At 42.0% G+C, this 21439-nt stretch overlaps 1 protein-coding gene across 1 annotated transcript in view; it reads left to right on the top strand.

Annotated features, from left to right (window-relative positions):
* Nucleotides 1–21439, top strand: part of PPFIA2 (PTPRF interacting protein alpha 2) — a 385317-nt gene that overhangs the window by 267385 nt on the left and 96493 nt on the right. The window contains exon 10 of the mRNA XM_040408503.1: nt 2028–2111. Within this exon, the coding sequence (XP_040264437.1) occupies nt 2028–2111 (84 nt within the window). The remainder of the gene's footprint in view (nt 1–2027; nt 2112–21439) is intronic.

The following is a 21439-nucleotide window of genomic DNA, read 5'->3' as shown; positions in this document are numbered from 1 at the left end:
GCGTCATTATGGCGGCGTACACAGCATCGGAGGGAGGAGCAGAGCATACGTCAGCGATCCAGTCCGCCTACCAAGGCCTGTGACGACGCCACCCTGTCACGCAGCCATGCAGCGCACCTCAGTGACGCGCTCAACCAGCCTATACAAAGTGCATGAATACCGCTGTCATGGATACAAACATAAACAGTCCAGTGTGTTCCTATTCCCAAGCATGATCAAAAGATGAATTGATATATTCCAGCATGTGTAACTGAAAACTCTATCCACAATATTACTAACAAACCGGATCCATGGGTATATACTCATAATATACATATACTCGTGAAAATACCGTTATTTACTTGAATGCATAATATAATAATTTAAAAAATATGATTTACATTAAAGTGACAGTGCATGAACAAAAAAAGTAAAAAACATACCTATGAGTAAAGTGCAGAAGTGCAAAAGTGTAATGTTAGTGTGTAGATAGAATTAGATGGGCCTATAAAAAATATAGTGTATGATTGTATGAGAAGTGAAAAACATATAATTCATAATTATGTCAAACTCCTGAAAAAAAACCCACATAAAAACTGTGCAAAGTGCAAAATAATATAAAATAATTTCATAAATTCCATGGTTCCTGATCAAGAATGGTGATAGACCTCAGTCCATTTAGGTCATTGTTACCTTTCTGACAGTATTACCCCTGAGTTATATGTGCATTCATTATTTTTTGTCTTTTTTTGATGTAATAAAGCTTGTATACTTTTATAAAACCATTTTTTTGTGTGGGCATGGCTTTTGTCCCTGTGTAGTAGTACAAATTTGTAGGTTACATAGTGATAAATAATGGTCTCTCGATTCAAGGATTCTGCCCCTCTCAGTGACAAGTGTTGATAATTGGCACGCCAATAAACAGGAGGTTTCAAGAAAATGTTGCTTTCAATCTAACTTTTATACCCCTCCTACAAGCCACAGACTGGAGCTAGGTGCTTGAAAATTTGATCACCTGCAGCCCTGCTAATCTTAGAAACAGCTTCTACTCCCTATATTTGCATAACCTTATGGCTTGTCCTTCTTGGTGTTGCAATTTCAATGTTGAGTAGTGTATATAATGCTGACATATTCTGAAGAGCTTTACAGCTGAGAAAATAACACACAAGTTAAATGCAGAATAAAGCAAAGGTATAAAAGGAGAACAGTTACTGCCTGCACCCATGACAGCCTGCACTCTAAATGATGGCTCTGTTATAACCAGCAACCATGTCGCTAGTGAGAACAGAGCTTTAGGAATATTGGTTTTGCACAAGAAATGGTCTGTCAACAATACGAGTACCACATCATCCTATTATTTTAGCTGTAGATTACTTCACTTTGCTGTTTAATTTTCTTTTTAGTCTGTTATTGATCAAATTGACATTGTCACATATTTTATTTTAAGCATTTTGTGCCCTTTTCTTTAGTCTTTTGTGGCCTTTTATTCTGGTTTTATCAACTTTGTCCCTCTCCTTTTCCTTGACTTGTTAGTCTGATCCAACTTCTTCTACCTCATCTGATGATTATCAATATGTTATGGAAGCTAAGCTACAAGAAATGATCTCCATACGTAGGAAGGTAGTCCTACAGGACTTTACTTTCTATTGCTGAATAGACATCTGATTTTGTTTTCATCCCATCCTTTATTTTCTTCTTTTATGCTTTAATTATTGATAATCAACCATCATGCAGCTTAGTGCTTTAGGGGCTTATGATTTCCAATATGAGGTTTGTGTTCAAACCATGCACAGTCTGCATGTTACATTTGGCTGACTTCATTGCTCATAAATAAACCCAAAGTTCTGCTAGTGCTTGGATGTAGCAGGCCTCTTTTAGCTGACACATTTCAAGCAATGCTGTCCAGCTACCTGCTTATGTACTATTTCCTTTCCTAGAGTAAGTTTGCAGTTAGTAGTAGCTTGCTTTTGTCTTGTACCTTAATTGAGGAACACATTACCTGCTGGAGTGCATACATTTCAGATCAGCTCCTTATGTTTTTTTCATAGGCAGAAGAAAGACATGGGAATATTGAGGAAAGAATGAGGCACCTGGAAACACAACTTGAAGAAAAGAATCAAGAACTTCAGAGGGTATGTACAATAGTCAATAATGATGTAATAGTGTACAAGTTATGTTTCGATCCTTCAACACTAAAAGAAAACTTTTACAAGTACTGTACTATCTAAATGCTCTTTACAGTACCTTTTGTGGATCTGAATCACCCGCATTTGTGTCAGCAACCTAAAAGTTTTTTTTTATAAAAGCCAACAAATTTTTTGACATTACTGTCAATGGTGTACCTCTAACATAGATGGACTGCCATAGCACAGCACATAAATTATGTTTTCCCACAGGGACAGAATGGAAGAAATGCAGCCGTTGGGTCTTGAATCTAATTACAGATATACGCTACCAAAAAAGGTCCAGAGATCCAGATTTACTAATCTTAAAGATGGTGTATACTCAGGCTGGCTGACTAGACCTGCGCCAAATTTATCACAATTGCTCAGTCTGGATGATATATCTGGTGCAGGGAATGACACTTTTCTCTGACTCTCTACCAACTATTGGTTGGCTTACATTGAGACAGATTTTTATGCCAGAATTGTACAATTTTTTATTTCTTGCAAAGGCACATCTTCGGCCACTCCGATTTCATAAAAGGCTTCCCCCTTCCCCTTAAGCCCTATCCTCTTGACAGGCATGTCGAAAAAAGTGTAGAAACTGTATTTGAGCCAAAATTGTGCCAATTTGTACCACAACAGATTCTTGATGCAGACGTCTGTAATTCTGGGGAAAAATCTTTAGGAATAGTAGAGGCTAAGGAAGATTGAAATATGGTTACGGTAAAACACTGCATCCATAAACATACAGAATGTATCTCTAAATATAAATATGAAAGTTTATTCCGTCTTTTCTTTTCTTTTACAGAATAGAAAATCAAATATTTTTTAATGTACAGATATTTTCTGCTCCCATATCTTTCTTAGTCTTTCATATCTTTCAGTAGTCTGTATAAAAAAATGGCAGAATAACTGAATAGGACTAAACATGGCAGTGGTAATGTAACCCTGTAATACTCTCAGTAAGAACAATCTCAGGCACCAGAGCCTTCCATTAAAACGTATTTTATTTGTGTAATCAATAAAAAACAAATGGTGGAAGGCCATTCCAAGTTAAGCACAGAGCAATTGGAGTGGTGCATGGGAAACACGCTGCCTGACATTAATGTGAACCTTACACAAATGTCCTGTGACCCCTGACATTCAGTATCTCTTTCTAAAGCAACATCTCAGCATGATGTCTGTATATAGGAGCAGCTCTTACAGCCTTCTGCTTTACTCCTCTGTGTTAGCCTTATTATCAACATGATACCATCACCTATAGATAGGCAGCCATATTACAAATCACCTACATAGAGGCAGGCATGTTCTACATTACTCAGAGACAGACAGCCATGTTACAAATCACTTACAAACAGGGAACCATGCTATGGATAACCTGGAGACAGGTAGCCATGTTCTACATTACCTAGAAACAGGAAGCCATCTTTAAAACACCTAAAAGTAGAAAGGCATGTTCCTCATTATCTAGAGACAGTCGGCCATGTTCTACATTACCTACAGTAAAAACAGGAAGCCATCTTACAAATTACCTACAAGCAGTCAGGCATGTTCTACATTACCTAGCAACAGGCAGCCATCTTACAAATCACCTAAAAGCAAGCAGGCATTTTGTACATTACCTAGAAACAGGTAGCCATGTTATATATCTCCCAGAGATGTCCACTGTATCACACAAGTAATCTATGCATAGTGAAATAGTTGTAATAACCACAAAAAAATTATTACTCATCCATTAGTCCTATTTATTTATCCCATTGTTGTGTCTTGTCAGCACTTGTATGTTCTGCAACACTGTTGCTGACTGAATGCCAAGTGGTCACATGACTGACACCATGTTTAGTTCAATTCAGTTAACCAATGGATGTAATGTAACCCTGCTGCTAACTGAATGCCAGGAGGGTCACATGACTGAAGTCGTGTTTAATAATATTAAGTAAGCCAATGGATGTAATTAACCCTGTTGCTAATTGAATGCTAGGGGGTGACATGTGCGGAAGCAGAGGATTCAGAGGTAGTGGCTCTGTCTGTTACTGTCAATAATAGTGGCTTTCTGCACACCGTTGCTCCCTAGGGCCGTGCAGTGAAAGGAGGGCACACCTTCTTCCCCTGGGGCAGAACCCTGATGTTGGGGATCGTGCCTGATGGTATTCGTGGTGACCGCAATGTTTAGTGTTTTGTATGGGTGCAAGGTAGGGCTTGTAGATTGGCAATGGCTGGCGTAGGGTGCGGGAGTCGGTAACCAGGCCAGATGTAGCAGAATAAATCTCTTTTTACTGAAGTGCAAATCTCCCCAAATGGTATTATATGGATTTGAACAAGGATCGAAATTATTATAATGTTTCTATCTTTCTCAAGTCACCTCCTGCAGAATCCATGGCTGACAATCTTACTTTTGCAATTGTGCCTGTAATTTACAACTGATGTGCACACAGGTTGTAAGATACCCAAGTCATGTCCAAGTCTGAAGGGTGTCATAACAATATCATCTCCTCACTGCAGTAAAGTCTAAATAACTCCAGTGCACAGCTATGCATATTTATGAACAACCCTGTCTCTTTCTCTGTAGATCTAGCGATTGGTGTCTCTGTGGCTTTAGTCTAGTCTTGTGAGGAATGGAGTACATTTAGTTGCTTCCTCACTCCTCTTCTACTTGCTGGAACTCTATAGACTCAGCTGGGGGTGGATCTAGGATCCACACTCAAGCTTCCTGTAGGGGTTATGTTAAAGTTGTTAACTTTCATCCATAACATTACTAGGTATACACAGCATAAAATTACATTAAAAACATGACAAGCATTAAACAGCAAATAATTTGCAAGTGGCCCCTGCTCTGGGGTACTGCACATGACTGATGACATGTTTAGTTGTGTGCATTACACAGGACTTCCGTGGGCTATACCATTCAAGTGTACATACAGGGGCCACCTGCATCAATATAAGAAAGTTATGAGAGCGGAATTCTTAAATCTATGTATACTAGAAAATTATATGATTTCTGTATAATTATTATGTGATGAAATATATTAAAAATAAAAAACAGAATTCCGATTCCCCTTTGAGTTACAAGAACAATACACAATATGATATGAAGTACATAGTGTTCATCTAATATGTAGTGATGTCAAGAGCAGTTTGTCTACTAGAGAGGATGATTATTCAGTGCAATGCATTTAGGAAAATCTCTATGATAAGACTAGTACTGTCCAGCAGTGTGAACAGACCACACTGGGAGGAGGACTAGCTATGTTGCAACGTGGAGTTGTGATTAAGAAAATACATACCTCATTGGACTTGGCAGATACTTGAGGAATTTGTGATGTTGACCATGCTCACCTAGTAGATATACTGTGTATTTGGTGTTTTATTTTAGTGCATTTGTGAACATCTCCATTCTGCAGTTCCTTTCAATGTGTAAGAACCACTGTGAGCTTACCAGTTCCTTAGGAGATGTCTCAATAAGGCATTTCCTAATCCTAGTGATTGGTCTATTTTCTATTTAGAAGGTAAGATCAGGAAAATGTCCAACCATAGGAAGGTTCCTATTACCTGTTGGATAATTCAAACATACCATGTTCCAAGAATGGTTATTTTGTTGGTAATAGAGGCCAGATGGGACTCTAACTCAGTATGACAACACTAACACGTATTATATCCTTTGTAGACTAAAGGGTCATTTACAGTAATGTTGGCTTGAGCCTAATTTTTGTGCAAATATGTTTGACTTTTGACTTTTTACCATTGCTTACACCACGTTGTCAAAAGGTGGGTGGGGCTTAGCAGGAGGGCTGTGGCATCTTGCAGCCCAGCAGATTTACGGCAGTTTACACTGGAAATTAGCGTAAATCTTAGCTCAAATCTATGCCAGCTATGAGTTGGCGTAGATTGGATTTTTTGAGGTATGGCTAACCAGAGACAAATTTATTACGAGACATGTGCCTCTTAATACATTTGTCAGATCTTACTCCAGCACATTTGTTAGTAAGACTGGAATTTGAAATGCGAGGCTTAATAAATTCCCCTCATTCTTTCTTTTTAACCTACTATATAACCCAGACATGGTCAGTTAAAGAAGCATCGCCGTGTACTGTAGATGCAGACATTCAGTCTTGGTTATTGATACAATACTGATGAACTATCCTCAGTATAGGTCATCAATATCAGATTGTCAGGGTCCTGACTCCCAGTACCCCTATCAATCAGCTGTTTGTAGAAGTGGCGGCGCTCATGTGAGTGCTACTTCCACTGCAAAATTGCCATCATGTTGTCTCCTTTGTAAAAGAGGCATAGTGTAATTATTCTGAATGAGACAAGCAATTATAATTACACTGTCCTGCCACTGAACTGTGGAGTTGCAGAACTGTTAGACTTAATTATGAACCAAATGTATCAAACTTAGTGATGAGCGGCAGGGGCAATATTCTAATTTGCAATATTTCGCAAATATTTGGTAGAATATTTGTCATATATTTGAGAATTTGAGATTATTTTCTTGATCGCAAATAGTCGGTAACGTTATATTTGTGTAATGCGCGCAAAATACAAGCGTCGGTCACTATAGCTACATTTTTCAAGCTGCTAGAAGTTTCCTGAGACTGGAGAAAATGGTTGGCATGGCAGAACATTACAATAGCTTTATATGCAGTGTGACACAGCAAAGGGTTTTGTATGGGAAGGAAGGTATTTTCCTCCCAACATGTGCAGCTGAGCTGGTTTCCAGCCAGGTGAGCTCAAATACCGGACCGGAGTTTAGTGCCGGTCCGGGTTTTGGCAGCACCTGGACTATCCCACCGCCCTGGTGTCTCTATCCACGATGGTTGGCCGGTGGACTCATAAGGTGGCCCTCGCCACAAAGTTACATTATGAACTAATAATTGGGAGAGACTTCCCCAGTTACCTGTCACTGTGGCCTGAGGCGAGAGTCACCAATACCCATGAGACGGGGATAACCCTAACAGAGTGGCCCGGCTCAGGGGGGAGACCAGAACCCTGGGAACCTGAGACCGAAGGGCCAGCGGTAAGGGTGACCACCACTTTGGTGGAAGAGGGGGGGGGGCAACCCCGTTAAGTGTGATGGTGGGAGACGTGGAGGATTTGCCGCCGGGTCCGTAGTTGGCAGACCTCAACGTCTCCGGAGACAATTTTGGTACAGCACAGCACCAGGACCTGACTCTATCTCGAGCCTGGCAAAATGTGGTAGTAGTTGAGGGTGAGCCGCAACAATCGGGGGCCGAGTCTATGTTTCCCCATTTTGTGGTTCAACAAGAGATGCTGTACTGGGTAAATTAACTACGGGGTGAGCATATTGAACAGTTGGTGGTGCCCAAGGTGTATCGCAAGCTCGTATTGGAGTTAGCCCACCAGCATGTTCTTGGGGGACACCTGGGTCAGCAGAAAACGCAGGACCGATTCTACAGCGGTTCTACTGGCCCAGTATGTTCAGAAAGGTGGAAGAGTATTGCAAGTCTTGCCTAACCTGCCAGATAACCAGCCCCCAGCCACATTTCCGTAGTCCCCTGGTCCCTCTCCTGATTACTGAGGTTCCATTCAAGTGGATCGCTATGGATCTCATACGCCCAGTACCAAAGACCGCTAGAGGGCACCAACACATCTTGGTAGTCCTGGACTATGCCACTCGGTACCCGCTGCGACATACCTCGGCCAAACTCATAGCCAAAGAGTTATTGGAGATGATTTCCCGAGTAGGCCTACCGAGAGAGATTCTGACTGACCAGGGGACTCCTTTTATGTCAAAAGTCATGAGGGAAGTCAGTAAACTACTACAAATCAAACAGTTGCGGACGTCTGTTTATGACCCCCAAACGGACGGCCTGATAGAAAGATTTAATCAAACCTTTAAAAACATGTTAAAGCGGGTGGTGTCTAAGGATGGGAGTGTTTGGGATCTTCTACTGCCCTATCTCATGTTCGCAGTTCGAGAGGTGCCCCAGGCCTCTACTGGGTTCTCGCCGACATCCGCATGGTTTGTTGGACATAGCCAAAGAGGCATGGGAACAACAACCTACACCGCATAAAAGTGTGATTGAGTATATCACTCGGATGCAAGAATGGATGGAGACGGTGTTGCCGACAGTGGACAGTAAGTTCCTGGCTAGGTGGCAGGGTTCCGGTGCTCGGAAAAGTTGGGAAGGTAACCTACAGGGTACACCAGCCAGGGCGGAGAAAGCCGGAGCAGGTGTACCATGTAAACTTATTGAAACCGTGGAAAGATATTGAAACCTGTACTGAAGACAGCCTGCAGCCAGGTTTTCTAGGGGAAGCGGTTTTGGTCCCACAGTCTGAAACGAGGGAAGCCGTTGCCACAGTAAAGATTGCTGACATCCTTTCCTCTAAACAGACTTAGGAGGCCAGGGAGTTCGTCAGCAGAAACACGGATGTGTATCAGTACAAGGTATTACCCTTTGGTCTACATGGCGCTCCCGCCACGTTTTAAAGGCTAATGAACATTGTACTCCATCCACATCATCGGTATGCTTCGGCGTACCTAGACGATATCGTTATCCACAGCACCGACTGAGAAAGTCACCTACCTAAAGTACTGGATGTAGTGGACTCCTTTAGGAAGGCTGGCTTAAGCGCTAACCCAAAAAAGTGCGCAATAGGGTTAGAAGAGACCAAGTACCTGGGATATGTGATTGGGCACCGAATTATCAAACCTCAGGTGAACAAAATTGAGGCAATTCGGAATTGGACCGACCTGTCACTACTCGGCAAGTAAAGTTGTTCCTGGGAATGGTGGGATACTATATGAGATTTGTCCCCCACTTTGCTACAGTGGCTGCACCATTAACAGGCCTTATGAAGGGACGCAAATCAGTGACGGTCCACTGGAATGAGCAGGCGGAAAAGGCTTTCTCCGCTTTTGAAGTTGGCCCCGTGTGGGTCCCCGGTTTTGGTGACACCCGACTTCAAAAGGGAGTTTATAGTGCAGACCGATGCCTCTGAGGTAGGTCTCTGTGCTGTACTGTCTCAGGAGGTCAACGGGGAGGAGCATCCTATTGTCTTCCTCAGCCGGAAGCTTAGCCCAGCCGAGACCAGGTATAGTATAGTGGAGAGAGAGTGCCTGGCCATTAAATGGGCACTCGAGTCTCTCCGCTATTATCTGTTGTGAAGAAAGATCCGTCTGGTGACCGACCACTCCCCTCTCAAGTGGATGAGCCAGGCCAAAGTGAGGAATGCTCGGGTCACAAGATGGTTCCTGTCCTTACAAAACTTTAAGTTTTCAGTGGAACATAGAGCAGGCCGGTTAGGGGAAACGCGGATACCCTGTCCCGGGTACACTGTCTGGCGTGTGTTCACCCCCTCAGGGTTGAACAAAGGGGGGGAGGTATGTGAGACAGCAAAGGGTTTTGTATGGGAAAACATGTGCAGCTGAGATGGTTTCCAGCCAGGTGAGCTCAAATACCGGATCGGAGTTTAGTGCCGGTCCGGGTTTTGGCAGCACCTGGTTGTTCTTTAATAGGCAGCTGGACTCAGAGTCAGGACTGTGTCTGTGTATAAGGCTTGTGGCTGGATGCGTGCCTGCGACCTGTCTGGGAGGACAAGGAAACGACATCCAGGACTGGGACTCTTTAAGCGGTACCCGCAGCATGGTGTGAGGTGAACACCAGGACTTGACCTTCTTGTGTGGTACCTGCAGCAAGGTGTGAATGGAACACCAGGATTTAAACTAAGGTGACTTTATTTATGTTTTGTTACCTGCCAAGTGTGAATAAACACTGAACTGTTTAAGTTAAAAACTCTGTTGTTGCCTCTATACTGCGTCTGCTAACCTGCCTACCAGAGCGAATCTCCACAGCAGATAGAGTGCTCCAATATATTTGCGATTGCGAAATCGGCACTAATGATGCAAATACTTTGGCGCAATACGTGCAACTTCACATTTTAACAGGTCTGACTACTTATTAGTGATTGGTGCACTAAGTATTGTTGTGAACTTGTGACATCACAGCACTATGTATGTATGTAGCATGTATATATGGACAGCAGAACTACACTATATCACTATCTAACCTACTCTGAGTATCTCCCACTAACTATCTGTATTATATACTGTATATAACCTAACTAACTAACTATCTAATGTAATGACACAGGAAAGCAGAGAGCACAGCAATAACACTGCTGTCTCTCTCAGATCTGCAAAATACTGCATACAAAGGCTGCTGGGGAGGTTGTTATATAGTAAGGGGTAGGCAAATTTCCTATTGGTTGTTAGGGATGTTGCTAAGCTCAGACAAAGACATTGCAGCCTTCTCATTGGCCCACAAGCAAGAAGGGAGGTTACTGTTGAAAAAAAAATCTAGAATATTCGAAATTACAAATATATATCACTATATTCTAAATCTTTGCGAATTCTCAAAGTGCCGATATTCGCAAATAGTAATATTCGCTATTCGAATATTCGAGCCCAACACTACTCATGATATATCTACCTTAGACTAGACAATCTAAAGATGCACTCAATTTATCACAGTGGCACATTTAGACTGTTTGCTTTTTCTAACTTCAGTTGTATAGGGGGGAAGTGTTATGAGTTACTGTTAGCATTATATGTGTAAGTGGGTATACATAGATAGCTGTCAGTCACTGATAAGTTGTACACGGGGGAGTTGTTATCAGTGATTGATAGCATTCTCTGTGTAAGTGTGTATACAGAGATAGCTGTCAGTCACTGATAGTTGTACACAGGGGAGGTGTTATCAATGATTGATATAATTCTCTATTTAAGTGTGGTAACATAGATACCTGTCAGTTACTTATATTTGTACATGGGGGAGCTGTTATATGATTGATAGCATTCTCTGTGTAAGTGTGTATACTAAGGTTGTCACAATACCAAAATTTTGATTCAATTTTAATACAATAAAAAAGTACTGCAATACTTGATACCATTCGATACCACACGAAAAATTAAAACACAAAAGAAAGCAGCGTGCATTCCGCATTTTATGGAACGTCCGACCTGTAATAGAACAGTCCTATATTTTAGGGGGACAAGGTGACAAAAAAATGCAAATTGCGCAGTTTTTTTTTCTGTTACGCCATTCACCGCATAGGAGATATTTTTTATTTTAATAGTTCTGACTTTTTTGGACGTGGCAATACCTAAAATGTTTATTTTTTTATTGTTTATATATTTTATATGTAAAATTGGCAAAGGGGGGATTTAAACTTTTAACATTTTGGTGTTTTTTAAACTGTTCTTTTTTTAACTTTTTATTTAAGAACTATTAGCCCCCCTTAGGCGGCTATAACCTGGAATCTTTTGATCCCTTGTCCTATTCAGCCTAACAGAGATCCATTAGGGTAAATAGGATTTTACACTGTCCCTGCTGCCCTCTGCTTTTTGCACACAGAAGCAGAGAGCTTACCATGACAGCCATGGAAGGCTTGAGTAGCGTCCTGGCTGCCATGATAACCAATCAGAGCCCCGCAATTTCACTGCTGGGACTCCGATCGGAAGCTGCCACTGCCACCAATAAATATATAGGGGAGAAGGGGGGCCCCTGTGATCACTTGGCCACTAATAAAGATAATTAACATTATTATAATACTGAGGAGGGGGGACTGTTAACACTGTGCCACCAGTGCAAACATTAACCCTTAAATACAAATGTAGGCGGCAAATGCCGGCCGTATCAAACAGCCGGCACCCGGCCTCACTGACAGCGCGCGGCGATCCGCCGAACCACGTCAATTAACCCCTCCGGTGCGGCACCTGAGGGGTTAATTGATGTGGTTCAGTGGGATCCCTGTCATTGAAGCCGCCACCTACATTTCTATTTAGGGGTTAAATATATGCATTGGTGGCGCAGTGTTAACAGCCCTTCCCCTTTCTCCTCAGTATTATCTTCTCATTGGTGGCAGTGGCGGCCGCGTCACAGTGGGGACGGAGGGATTCCCTCCTTCTCCACTGTGTTGGCTGATGAGAACATGGTGCGTGTCGAGGGCGGAGTATGCCATGTTCTCTAACAGATACTAGGCTGGGCAGTAGCCTAGTATTGGAAAATAGCAGATCCCAGTATCGGATCGATCCGGGTACAAAAGTATCGATTAGGTATCTAAAGTTCGATACCCGGTGCAACCTTACTGTATACATAGACAGCTATCAGACACTGATAGTGGTACACAGGGGAGGTGTTATCACTAATTGATAGCATTCTCTGTGTAAGTGTGTATACATAGATAGCTGTCAGATACTGATAGTTGTAAATGGGGGAGGTGTTATCAGTGATTGATAGCATTCTGATAGATAGCATCAATACATGATCGCGGCATCAGCGGGGTACAATGATGGGGAACGGCGCTATCGCAGCTCCCTGTCATTGCACCCGCTACTTACAAAAAAATGCATTCCCTGTGTAAGTGTGTATACATAGATAGCTGCCTGTCACTGATATCTGTACACAAACAAGGTGTTATCAGTGATTGATAGCATTCTATGTGTAAGTGTGTATAAATAGATAGCTCTCAGTCATTGATATTTGTACACGGGGGAGGTGTCATCAGGGATTGATAGCATTCTCTGTGTAAGTGTGTATACATAGATAGCTGTCAGTCACTGATCGTTGTGCATGTGGGAGGTGTTATCAGTGATTAATAGCATTCTCTGTGTAATTCTGTATACATAGATAGCTGTCTGTCACTGATAGTTGTACATGGGGAAGGTGTGGTTATCAGCGATTGAACGCATTCTCTGTGTAAGTGTGTATACATAGATATGTCAGTCACTGTTAGTTGTTACACAGGGGATGTGTTATCAGTGATAGCATTCTCAGTGTAAGGCCTCTTGCACACGACCGTATGGCTTTTTCAGTATTTTGCGGACCGCAAAAAAACTGATCCGCAAAAAATATGGATGACGTCCGTGTGCATTCCGTTTTTTGAGGAACGGAACAGCTGGCCCCTGATAGAACAGTACTATTTGTGTTCGTTATGTGGACAATAATGGGATATGTTCTATCTTTGAACAGAACGGAAATATGGAAACGGAAGGCATACGGAGTACCTTCCTTTTTTTTTTGCAAATCCATTGAAATGAATATATACGGAACATAAAAAAACAGAACGAAAACTGAAAAAAAAACATTTGTGTGCAAGAGGCCTAAGCGTGTATACATAGATAGCTATTAGCCACTGATGGTTGTATACAGGGGAGGTGTTATCAGTAATTGAAAGCATTCTCTATGTAAGTGTGTATATAATAGATAGCTGTCAGTCACTGATAGTTGTACACAGGGAAGGTGTCATCATTGATTGATAGCATTCTTTGTGTAAATGTGTATATATAGATTGCTGTCAGTCACTGATAGTTGTACACAGGGAGGTGTTATCAGTGATTGATAGCATTCGCTCTGTAAGTGTTTATACATAGATAACTGTCAGTTACTAATAGTTGTACACAGGGAATTCTTATCAGTGATTAATAGCATTCTGACATCTAAGTCACCTATGGCAGCAGACTTCTTTTTTGTTAAAAAAACAGACGGGACCCTTAGACCATGTCTAGATTTCCGGGAACTGAATCTCATTACTGTCCTTGATCCTTATCCTCTTCCCTTGATCCCGGACTTATTTGATCAGATTGTCAGAGCCAAGGTGTTTTCTAAGTTGGATTTAAGAGGGGCAAATCTGATAAGAATCAGGGAAGGGGATGAATGGAAGATGGCCTTCAATACCCCTGAGGGCCACTTCGAGAACCTGGTCATGCTCTTTGGTTTAACTAATGCCCTGGCAGTCTTCCAGCACTTTATCAATGACATTTTTCATAATTTGGCGGGGACGTTTGTTGTTATTTACCTCGATGACATACTAATTTACTCACCCGATATGGAGACTCATCGGGATCATTTAAGACAAGTATTATCGATCCTTTGGGATAATAAATTGTATGCTAAGTTGGAGAAATGTGTGTTTGCTGTCCAGGAGCTGCAGTTTCTGGGTTACTAACTTTCTGCCTCAGGTTTTCGCATGGATCCTGAAAAGGTCCATGCGGTACTGTAATGGGATCGGCCGGAGAATCAGAAAGCTCTGATGCGGTTTTTGGGTTTTGCTAATTATTACAGAAAATGTACCCTGAATTATTCCACTATCGTCAAGCCTTTGATTGATATGACTAGAAAGGGTGTGGACTTCTCAGTCTGGTTGGAAGAATCATTACAGGCTTTTTCTGCTATAAAGTAATGTTTTGCTTCCGTTCCCATTCTGATGCAACCCGAAGTGTCTCAACCCTTCATTGTGAAGGTTGACGCGTCAGAAGTGGGAGTCAGAGCAGTTTTGTCGCAGGGTCCCTCTCCTAGCAAATGGCGCCCTTGTGCTTTTTTTTCAAAGAAACTTTCTGCTGCCCAAAAAAATTATGATGTTGGGAATAGAGAGTTGCTAGTCATTAAATTGGCCTTTGAGGAGTGGTGTCATTGGCTAGAAGGAGCGATTCATCCGATTACGGTAATTACTGACCATAAGAATCTGGCTTACCTGCAATCAGCAAAGTGTCTGAACCCTAGGCAGGCCAGATGGTCATTGTTTTTTACCAGATTTAATTTTGTGGTCACCTATCGCCCTGGGGTCAAAAACGTGAAAGCGGATGCTTTATCACGTAGCTTTCCTGGGTGGGGGGAGATTCGGAGGATCCCGCTCCGATTTTGGCTGATGGGGTGGTTGTATCCGCTCTTTATCCCGAACTGGAGACGGAAGTGTCGGGGGCTCAAGGTGAGGCACCTGATTCCTGTGCTTCAGGGAAGTTGTTTGTTCCTTCTGAACTTCGACACAAGGTGTTTAAGGAACATCATGATACTGTCCTTGCGGGACACCCTGGGAGTAAATCCACGGTGGAACTTATTTCCCGGAGATTCTGGTGGCCAGGTTTGCGTAAATGTGTAGAGGGCTATGTAGCAGCTTGTGAGACCTGTGCACGTGCTAAGGTGGCTCACACTCGGCCTTCAGGATCTCTTCTTCCTTTGTCTATCCTGTCTCGTCCTTGGACGCATTTGTCCGTGGACTTCAGCACTGATTTATGAAGTTCCTCTGGGAAAACTGTGATTTTGTTGGTAGTGGACCGCTTCAGTGAGATGACTCACTTTGTACCATTGTCGGGTCTGCCCAAAGCTAAAACTCTCGCTCAGGTGTTTGTTGATAACATTGTGAAATTACACGGTATTCCCTCTGATGTTGTGTCTGATAAGGGGACGCGATTTGTTTCCAGGTTTTGGAAGGCATTTTGTACTAGTCTGGGTATTCAGTTGTCTTTCTCTTCGGTTTTCCATCCTCAGTCGAATGGACAAACTGAGCGCACTAACCAGAACCTGGAGACTTATTTGAGGTGTTTTTTTTCCGAGAATCAGGAAGAGTGGTCTTCGTTATTGTCCTTGGCTGAGTTAGCCTTGAATAACTGTAGATAGGAGTCTACTGATAAGTCACAATTTTTTTGTGCATATGGTTTTCACCCTCAGTTTGGTACTTTTTCTGGGACTGAATCTTCACCCACACACTGGTCCGGACCTGTGTGTGGGTGATTTGGTGTGGTTGTCCACTAAGAACATTAAGTTGAAAGTGTCTTCTTGAAAGTTGGACCCAAGATTTATTGGTCCTTACAATATCTCGGTCATTGTTAATCTGGAACTTCCGCAGGCCTGGAAGATCAATACAGAGAGTGCAGAATTATTAGGCAAGTTGTATTTTTGAGGATTAATTTTATTATTGAACAACAACCATGTTCTCAATGAACCCAAAAAACTCATTAATATCAAAGCTGAATATTTTTGGAAGTAGTTTTTAGTTTGTTTTTAGTTTTAGCTATTTTAGGGGGATATCTGTGTGTGCAGCTGACTATTACTGTGCATAATTATTAGGCAACTTAACAAAAAACAAATATATACCCATTTCAATTATTTATTTTTACCAGTGAAACCAATATAACATCTCAACATTCACAAATATACATTTTTGACATTCAAAAACAAAACAAAAACAAATCAGTAACCAATATAGCCACCTTTCTTTGCAAGGACACTCAAAAGCCTGCCATCCATGGATTCTGTCAGTGTTTTGATCTGTTCACCATCAACATTGCGTGCAGCAGCAACCACAGCCTCCCAGACACTGTGCAGAGAGGTGTACTGTTTTCCCTCCTTGTAAATCTCACATTTGATGATGGACCACAGGTTCTCAATGGGGTTCAGATCAGGTGAACAAGGAGGCCATGTCATTAGATTTTCTTCTTTTATACCCTTTCTTGCCAGCCACGCTGTGGAGTACTTGGACGCGTGTGATGGAGCATTGTCCTGCATGAAAATCATGTTTTTCTTGAAGGATGCAGACTTCTTCCTGTACCACTGCTTGAAGAAGGTGTATTCCAGAAACTGGCAGTAGGACTGGGAGTTGAGCTTGACTCCATCCTCAACCCGAAAAGGCCCCACAAGCTCATCTTTGATGATACCAGCCCAAACCAGTACTCCACCTCCACCTTGCTGGCGTCTGAGTCGGACTGGAGCTCTCTGCCCTTTACCAATCCAGCCACGGGCCCATCCATCTGGCCCATCAAGACTCACTCTCATTTCATCAGTCCATAAAACCTTAGAAAAATCAGTCTTGAGATATTTCTTGGCCCAGTCTTGACGTTTCAGCTTGTGTGTCTTGTTCAGTGGTGGTCGTCTTTCAGCCTTTCTTACCTTGGCCATGTCTCTGAGTATTGCACACCTTGTGCTTTTGGGCACTCCAGTGATGTTGCAGCTCTGAAATATGGCCAAACTGGTGGCAAGTGGCATCTTGGCAGCTGCACGCTTGACTTTTCTCAGTTCATGGGCAGTTATTTTGCGCCTTGGTTTTTCCACACGCTTCTTGCGACCCTGTTGACTATTTTGAATGAAACGCTTGATTGTTCGATGATCACGCTTCAAAAGCTTTGCAATTTTAAGACTGCTGCATCCCTCTGCAAGATATCTCACTATTTTTGACTTTTCTGAGCCTGTCAAGTCCTTCTTTTGACCCATTTTGCCAAAGGAAAGGAAGTTGCCTAATAATTATGCACACCTAATATAGGGTGTTGATGTCATTAGACCACACCCCTTCTCATTACAGAGATGCACATCACCTAATATGCTTAATTGGTAGTAGGCTTTCGAGCTTGGAGTAAGACAACATGCATAAAGAGGATGATGTGGTCAAAATACTCATTTGCCTAATAATTCTGCACTCCCTGTAATGGGTTTCACAGGTCTTGTGTTGAAGAAGTACAGTCAGGTCCATAAATATTGGGACATTGACACAATTATAACATTTTTGGCTCTATACACAACCACAATGGATTTAAAATAAAACTAACAAGATGTGCTTTAACTGCAGACTGTCAGCTTAAATTTGAGGGTATTTACATCCAAATCAGGTGAATGGTGTAGGAATTACAACAGTTTTCATATGTGCCTCCCACTTGTTAAGGAACCAAAAGTAATGGGACAGAATAATAATCATAAATCAAACTTTCACTTTTTAATACTTGGTTGCTAATCCTTTGCAGTCAATTACAGCCTGAAGTCTGGAACGCAAAGACATCACCAGAAGCTGGGTTTCATCCCTGGTGATGCTCTGCCAGGCCTCTACTGCAACTGTCTTCAGTTTCTGCTTGTTCTTGGGGCATTTTCCCTTCAGTTTTGTCTTTAGCAAGTGAAATGCATGCTCAATCGGATTCATGTCAGGAGATTGAGTTGGCCATTGCATAACATTCCACTTCTTTCTCTTAAAAAACTCTTTGGTTGCTTTTGCAGTATGCTTTGCATCATTGTCCATCTGCACTGTGAAGCGCTGTCTAATGAGTTCTGAAGCATTTGGCTGAATATGAGCAGATAATATTGCCAGAAACACTTCAGAATTCATCATGCTGCTTTTGTCAGCACTCACATCATCAATAAATACAAGAGAACCAGTTCCATTGGCAGCCATACATGCCCACGCCATGACACTACCACCACCATGCATCACTGATGAGGTGGCATGCTTAGGATCATGAGCAGTTCCTTTCCATCTCTATACTCTTCTCTTCCCATCACTCTGCTACAAGTTGATCTTGGTCTCATCTGTCCATAGGATTTTGTTCCAAAACTGTGAAGGCTTTTTTAGATGTCGTTTGACAAACTCTAATCTGGCCTTCCTGTTTTTGAGGCTCACCAATGGTTTACATCTTGTGGTAAACCATTGGTATTCGCTCTGGTGAAGTCTTCTCTTGATTGTTGACTTTGACACACATACACCTACCTCCTGGGGAGTGTTCTTAACCTAGCCAACTGTTGTGAAGGGTGTTTTCTTCACCAGGGAAAGAATTCTTTGGTCATCCACCACAGTTGTTTTCTGTGGTCCTCCGGGTCTTTTGGTGTTGCTGAGCTCACCGGTGTGTTCATTCTTTTTAAGACTGTTCCAAACAGTTGTTTTGGCCACACCTAATGTTTTTGCTATCTCTCTGATGGGTTTGTTTTGTTTTTTCAGCCTAATGATGGCTTGCTTCACTGATAGTGACAGCTCTTTGGATCTCCACTTGAGAGTTGACAGCAACAGATTCCAAATGCAAATAGCACACTTGAAATGAACTCTGGACCTTTTTATCTGCTCATTGTAATTGGGATAATGAGGGAATAACACACACCTGTAATTCCTACACCGTTCACCTGATTTGGATGTAAATACTCTCAAATTAAAGCTGACAGTCTGCAGTTAAAGCACATCATCTTCGTTTCATTTCAAATCCATTGTGGTGGTGTATAGAGCCAAAAATTTTAAAATTGTGTTGATGTCCCAATATTTATGGACCTGACTGTATGTTAAACCTGCTGAACCATCTCCTTTGCCACCTCCTCTTATCTTGGTAGATGGTAATCTGGTGTTTCAGATCTCCAGAATACTCAACTCGCGTGTTCTTCATGGCTCCCCTCAGTACCTTGTGCATTGAAGGGGATACAGCCCTGAGAAAAGAATGTGAGTTCCGGCGACTGATGTCAATGCTAATCGCCTTGTGAAGGCCTTTCACAGGGCACACCCGAATAAGGTTGGTCACCCGTAGAAGGGTGGGTACTGTCATGCCCTGCCCTGGGAGAGGCCTGAGAAGAGCTGACAGACTTGCTACACATGAGTCTATCTGACAGATTATTCTGTTTCTCTTTGTTTAGGTTTTGGGCAGGATCCCACCTTCCCACAGGTTCTGCTCATTAGCCATTTAGTGGTAATATTTAAACCAATTTAATTCAAGGACCCTTTGGACCCGGGATGTATAAATAATAAGGTTCAAATAGCCCTGGGCTACTAAATTCCTGTTTCTGGTCATTTAAGACGTAACGTTTATTTAATTTATTAAAACTAATATGAATCGGGAAGAAAAAAGGGAACTTTTAAAATTATAGGTGCAGTAGAACTCAAGCGGCTGGGGATATAGGTTACTTCACCTATATATCCTGCCTCATTCAAATGCGTCTATCCTTTTCTTAGTTGCTATTTCAACGATTGTTGTTTTCTACTTTCCAGCTCTTTTAAGTGTGTTAGCTGGATTCCTATCTTAATATCTAAATAGATCGCATTGGTGAGGATCATCTATCTAGTCGCTTTGGTTACAATCCCTCACTTTCACTTTATTATGTATCATTTGTTGCGACTCCCCGCCGCTTATGTGTCTTAGACGAGGTGGGTCTGCAGTCACTCCACACTCCGACACTTAGTTGCACATGCACCTAAACTAAAAATCGGATTGCAGCTCCCCCAACATGTTTCGCCACAGATGTGGCATCTTCAGGGGAATGGAGCTGTGGCGGAACATGTTGGGGGAGCTGCAATCCGGTTTTTAGTTTATGTGCATGTGCAACTAAGTGTCGGAGTGTGGAGTGACTGCAGACCCACCTCGCTATAGACACATAAGCAGCTGGGAGTCGCAACAAATAATACATAATAAAGTGAAAGTGAGGGATTGTAACCAAAGCGACTAGATAGATGATCCTCACCAATGCGATCTATTTAGATATTAAGATAGGAATCCAGCTAACACACTAAAAAGAGCTGGAAAGTAGAAAACAACAATTGTTGAAATAGCAACTAAGAAAAGGATAGACGCATTTGAATGAGGCAGGATATATACAGTACAGACGAAAAGTTTGGACACACCTTCTCATTCAAAGAGTTTTCTTTATTTTCATGACTATGAAAATTGTAGATTCACACTGAAGGCATCAAAACTATGAATTAACACATGTGGAATTATATACATAACAAACAAGTGTGAAACAACTGAAAATATGTCATATTCTAGGTTCTTCAAAGTAGCCACCTTTTGCTTTGATTACTGCTTTGCACACTCTTGGCATTCTCTTGATGAAATTCAAGAGGTAGTCCCCTGAAATGGTTTTCACTTCACAGGTGTGCCCTGTCAGGTTTAATAAGTGGGATTTCTTGCCTTATAAATGGGGTTGGGACCATCAGTTGCGTTGAGGAGAAGTCAGGTGGATACACAGCTGATAGTCCTACTGAATAGACTGTTAGAATTTGTATTATGGCAAGAAAAAAGCAGCTAAGTAAAGAAAAACTAGTGGCCATCATTACTTTAAGAAATGAAGGTCAGTCAGTCAGCTGAAAAATTGGGAAAACTTTGAAAGTAAGGGCTATTTGACCATGAAGGAGAGTGATGGGGTGCTGCACCAGATGACCTGGCCTCCACAGTCACCGGACCTGAACCCAATCGAGATGGTTTGGGGTGAGCTGGACCGCAGAGTGAAGGCAAAAGGGCCAACAAGTGCTAAGCATCTCTGGGAACTACTTCAAGACTGTTGGAAGACCATTTAAGGGGACTACCTCTTGAAGCTCATCAAGAGAATGCCAAGAGTGTGCAAAGCAGTAATCAAAGCAAAAGGTGGCTAGTTTTAAGAACCTAGAATATGACATATTTTCAGTTGTTTCACACTTGTTTGTTATGTATATAATTCCACATGTGTTAATTCATAGTTTTGATGCCTTCATAGTCCTGAAAATAAAGAAAACTTTTTGAATGAGAAGGTGTGTCCAAACTTTTGGTCTGTACTGTAGGTGAAGTAACCTATATCCCCAGCCGCTTGAGTTCTAGTGCACCTATAATTTTAAAAGTTCCCTTTTTTCTACCCGATTCATATTAGTTTTAATAAATTGAATAAACGTTATGTCTTAAATGATCAGAAACGGGAATTTAGTAGCCCAGGGCTATTTGAACCTTACTATTTAAACCAGCCTCTCACTATAGCCCTTGCGGTTTAGATTTCCTTCTGGAGTTCTCA

Source organism: Bufo bufo, chromosome 1, assembly GCF_905171765.1.
Source record: "Bufo bufo chromosome 1, aBufBuf1.1, whole genome shotgun sequence".
NCBI classification, from domain to species: domain Eukaryota; kingdom Metazoa; phylum Chordata; class Amphibia; order Anura; family Bufonidae; genus Bufo; species Bufo bufo.
This window is presented reverse-complemented; position numbering and strand designations above follow the sequence as displayed.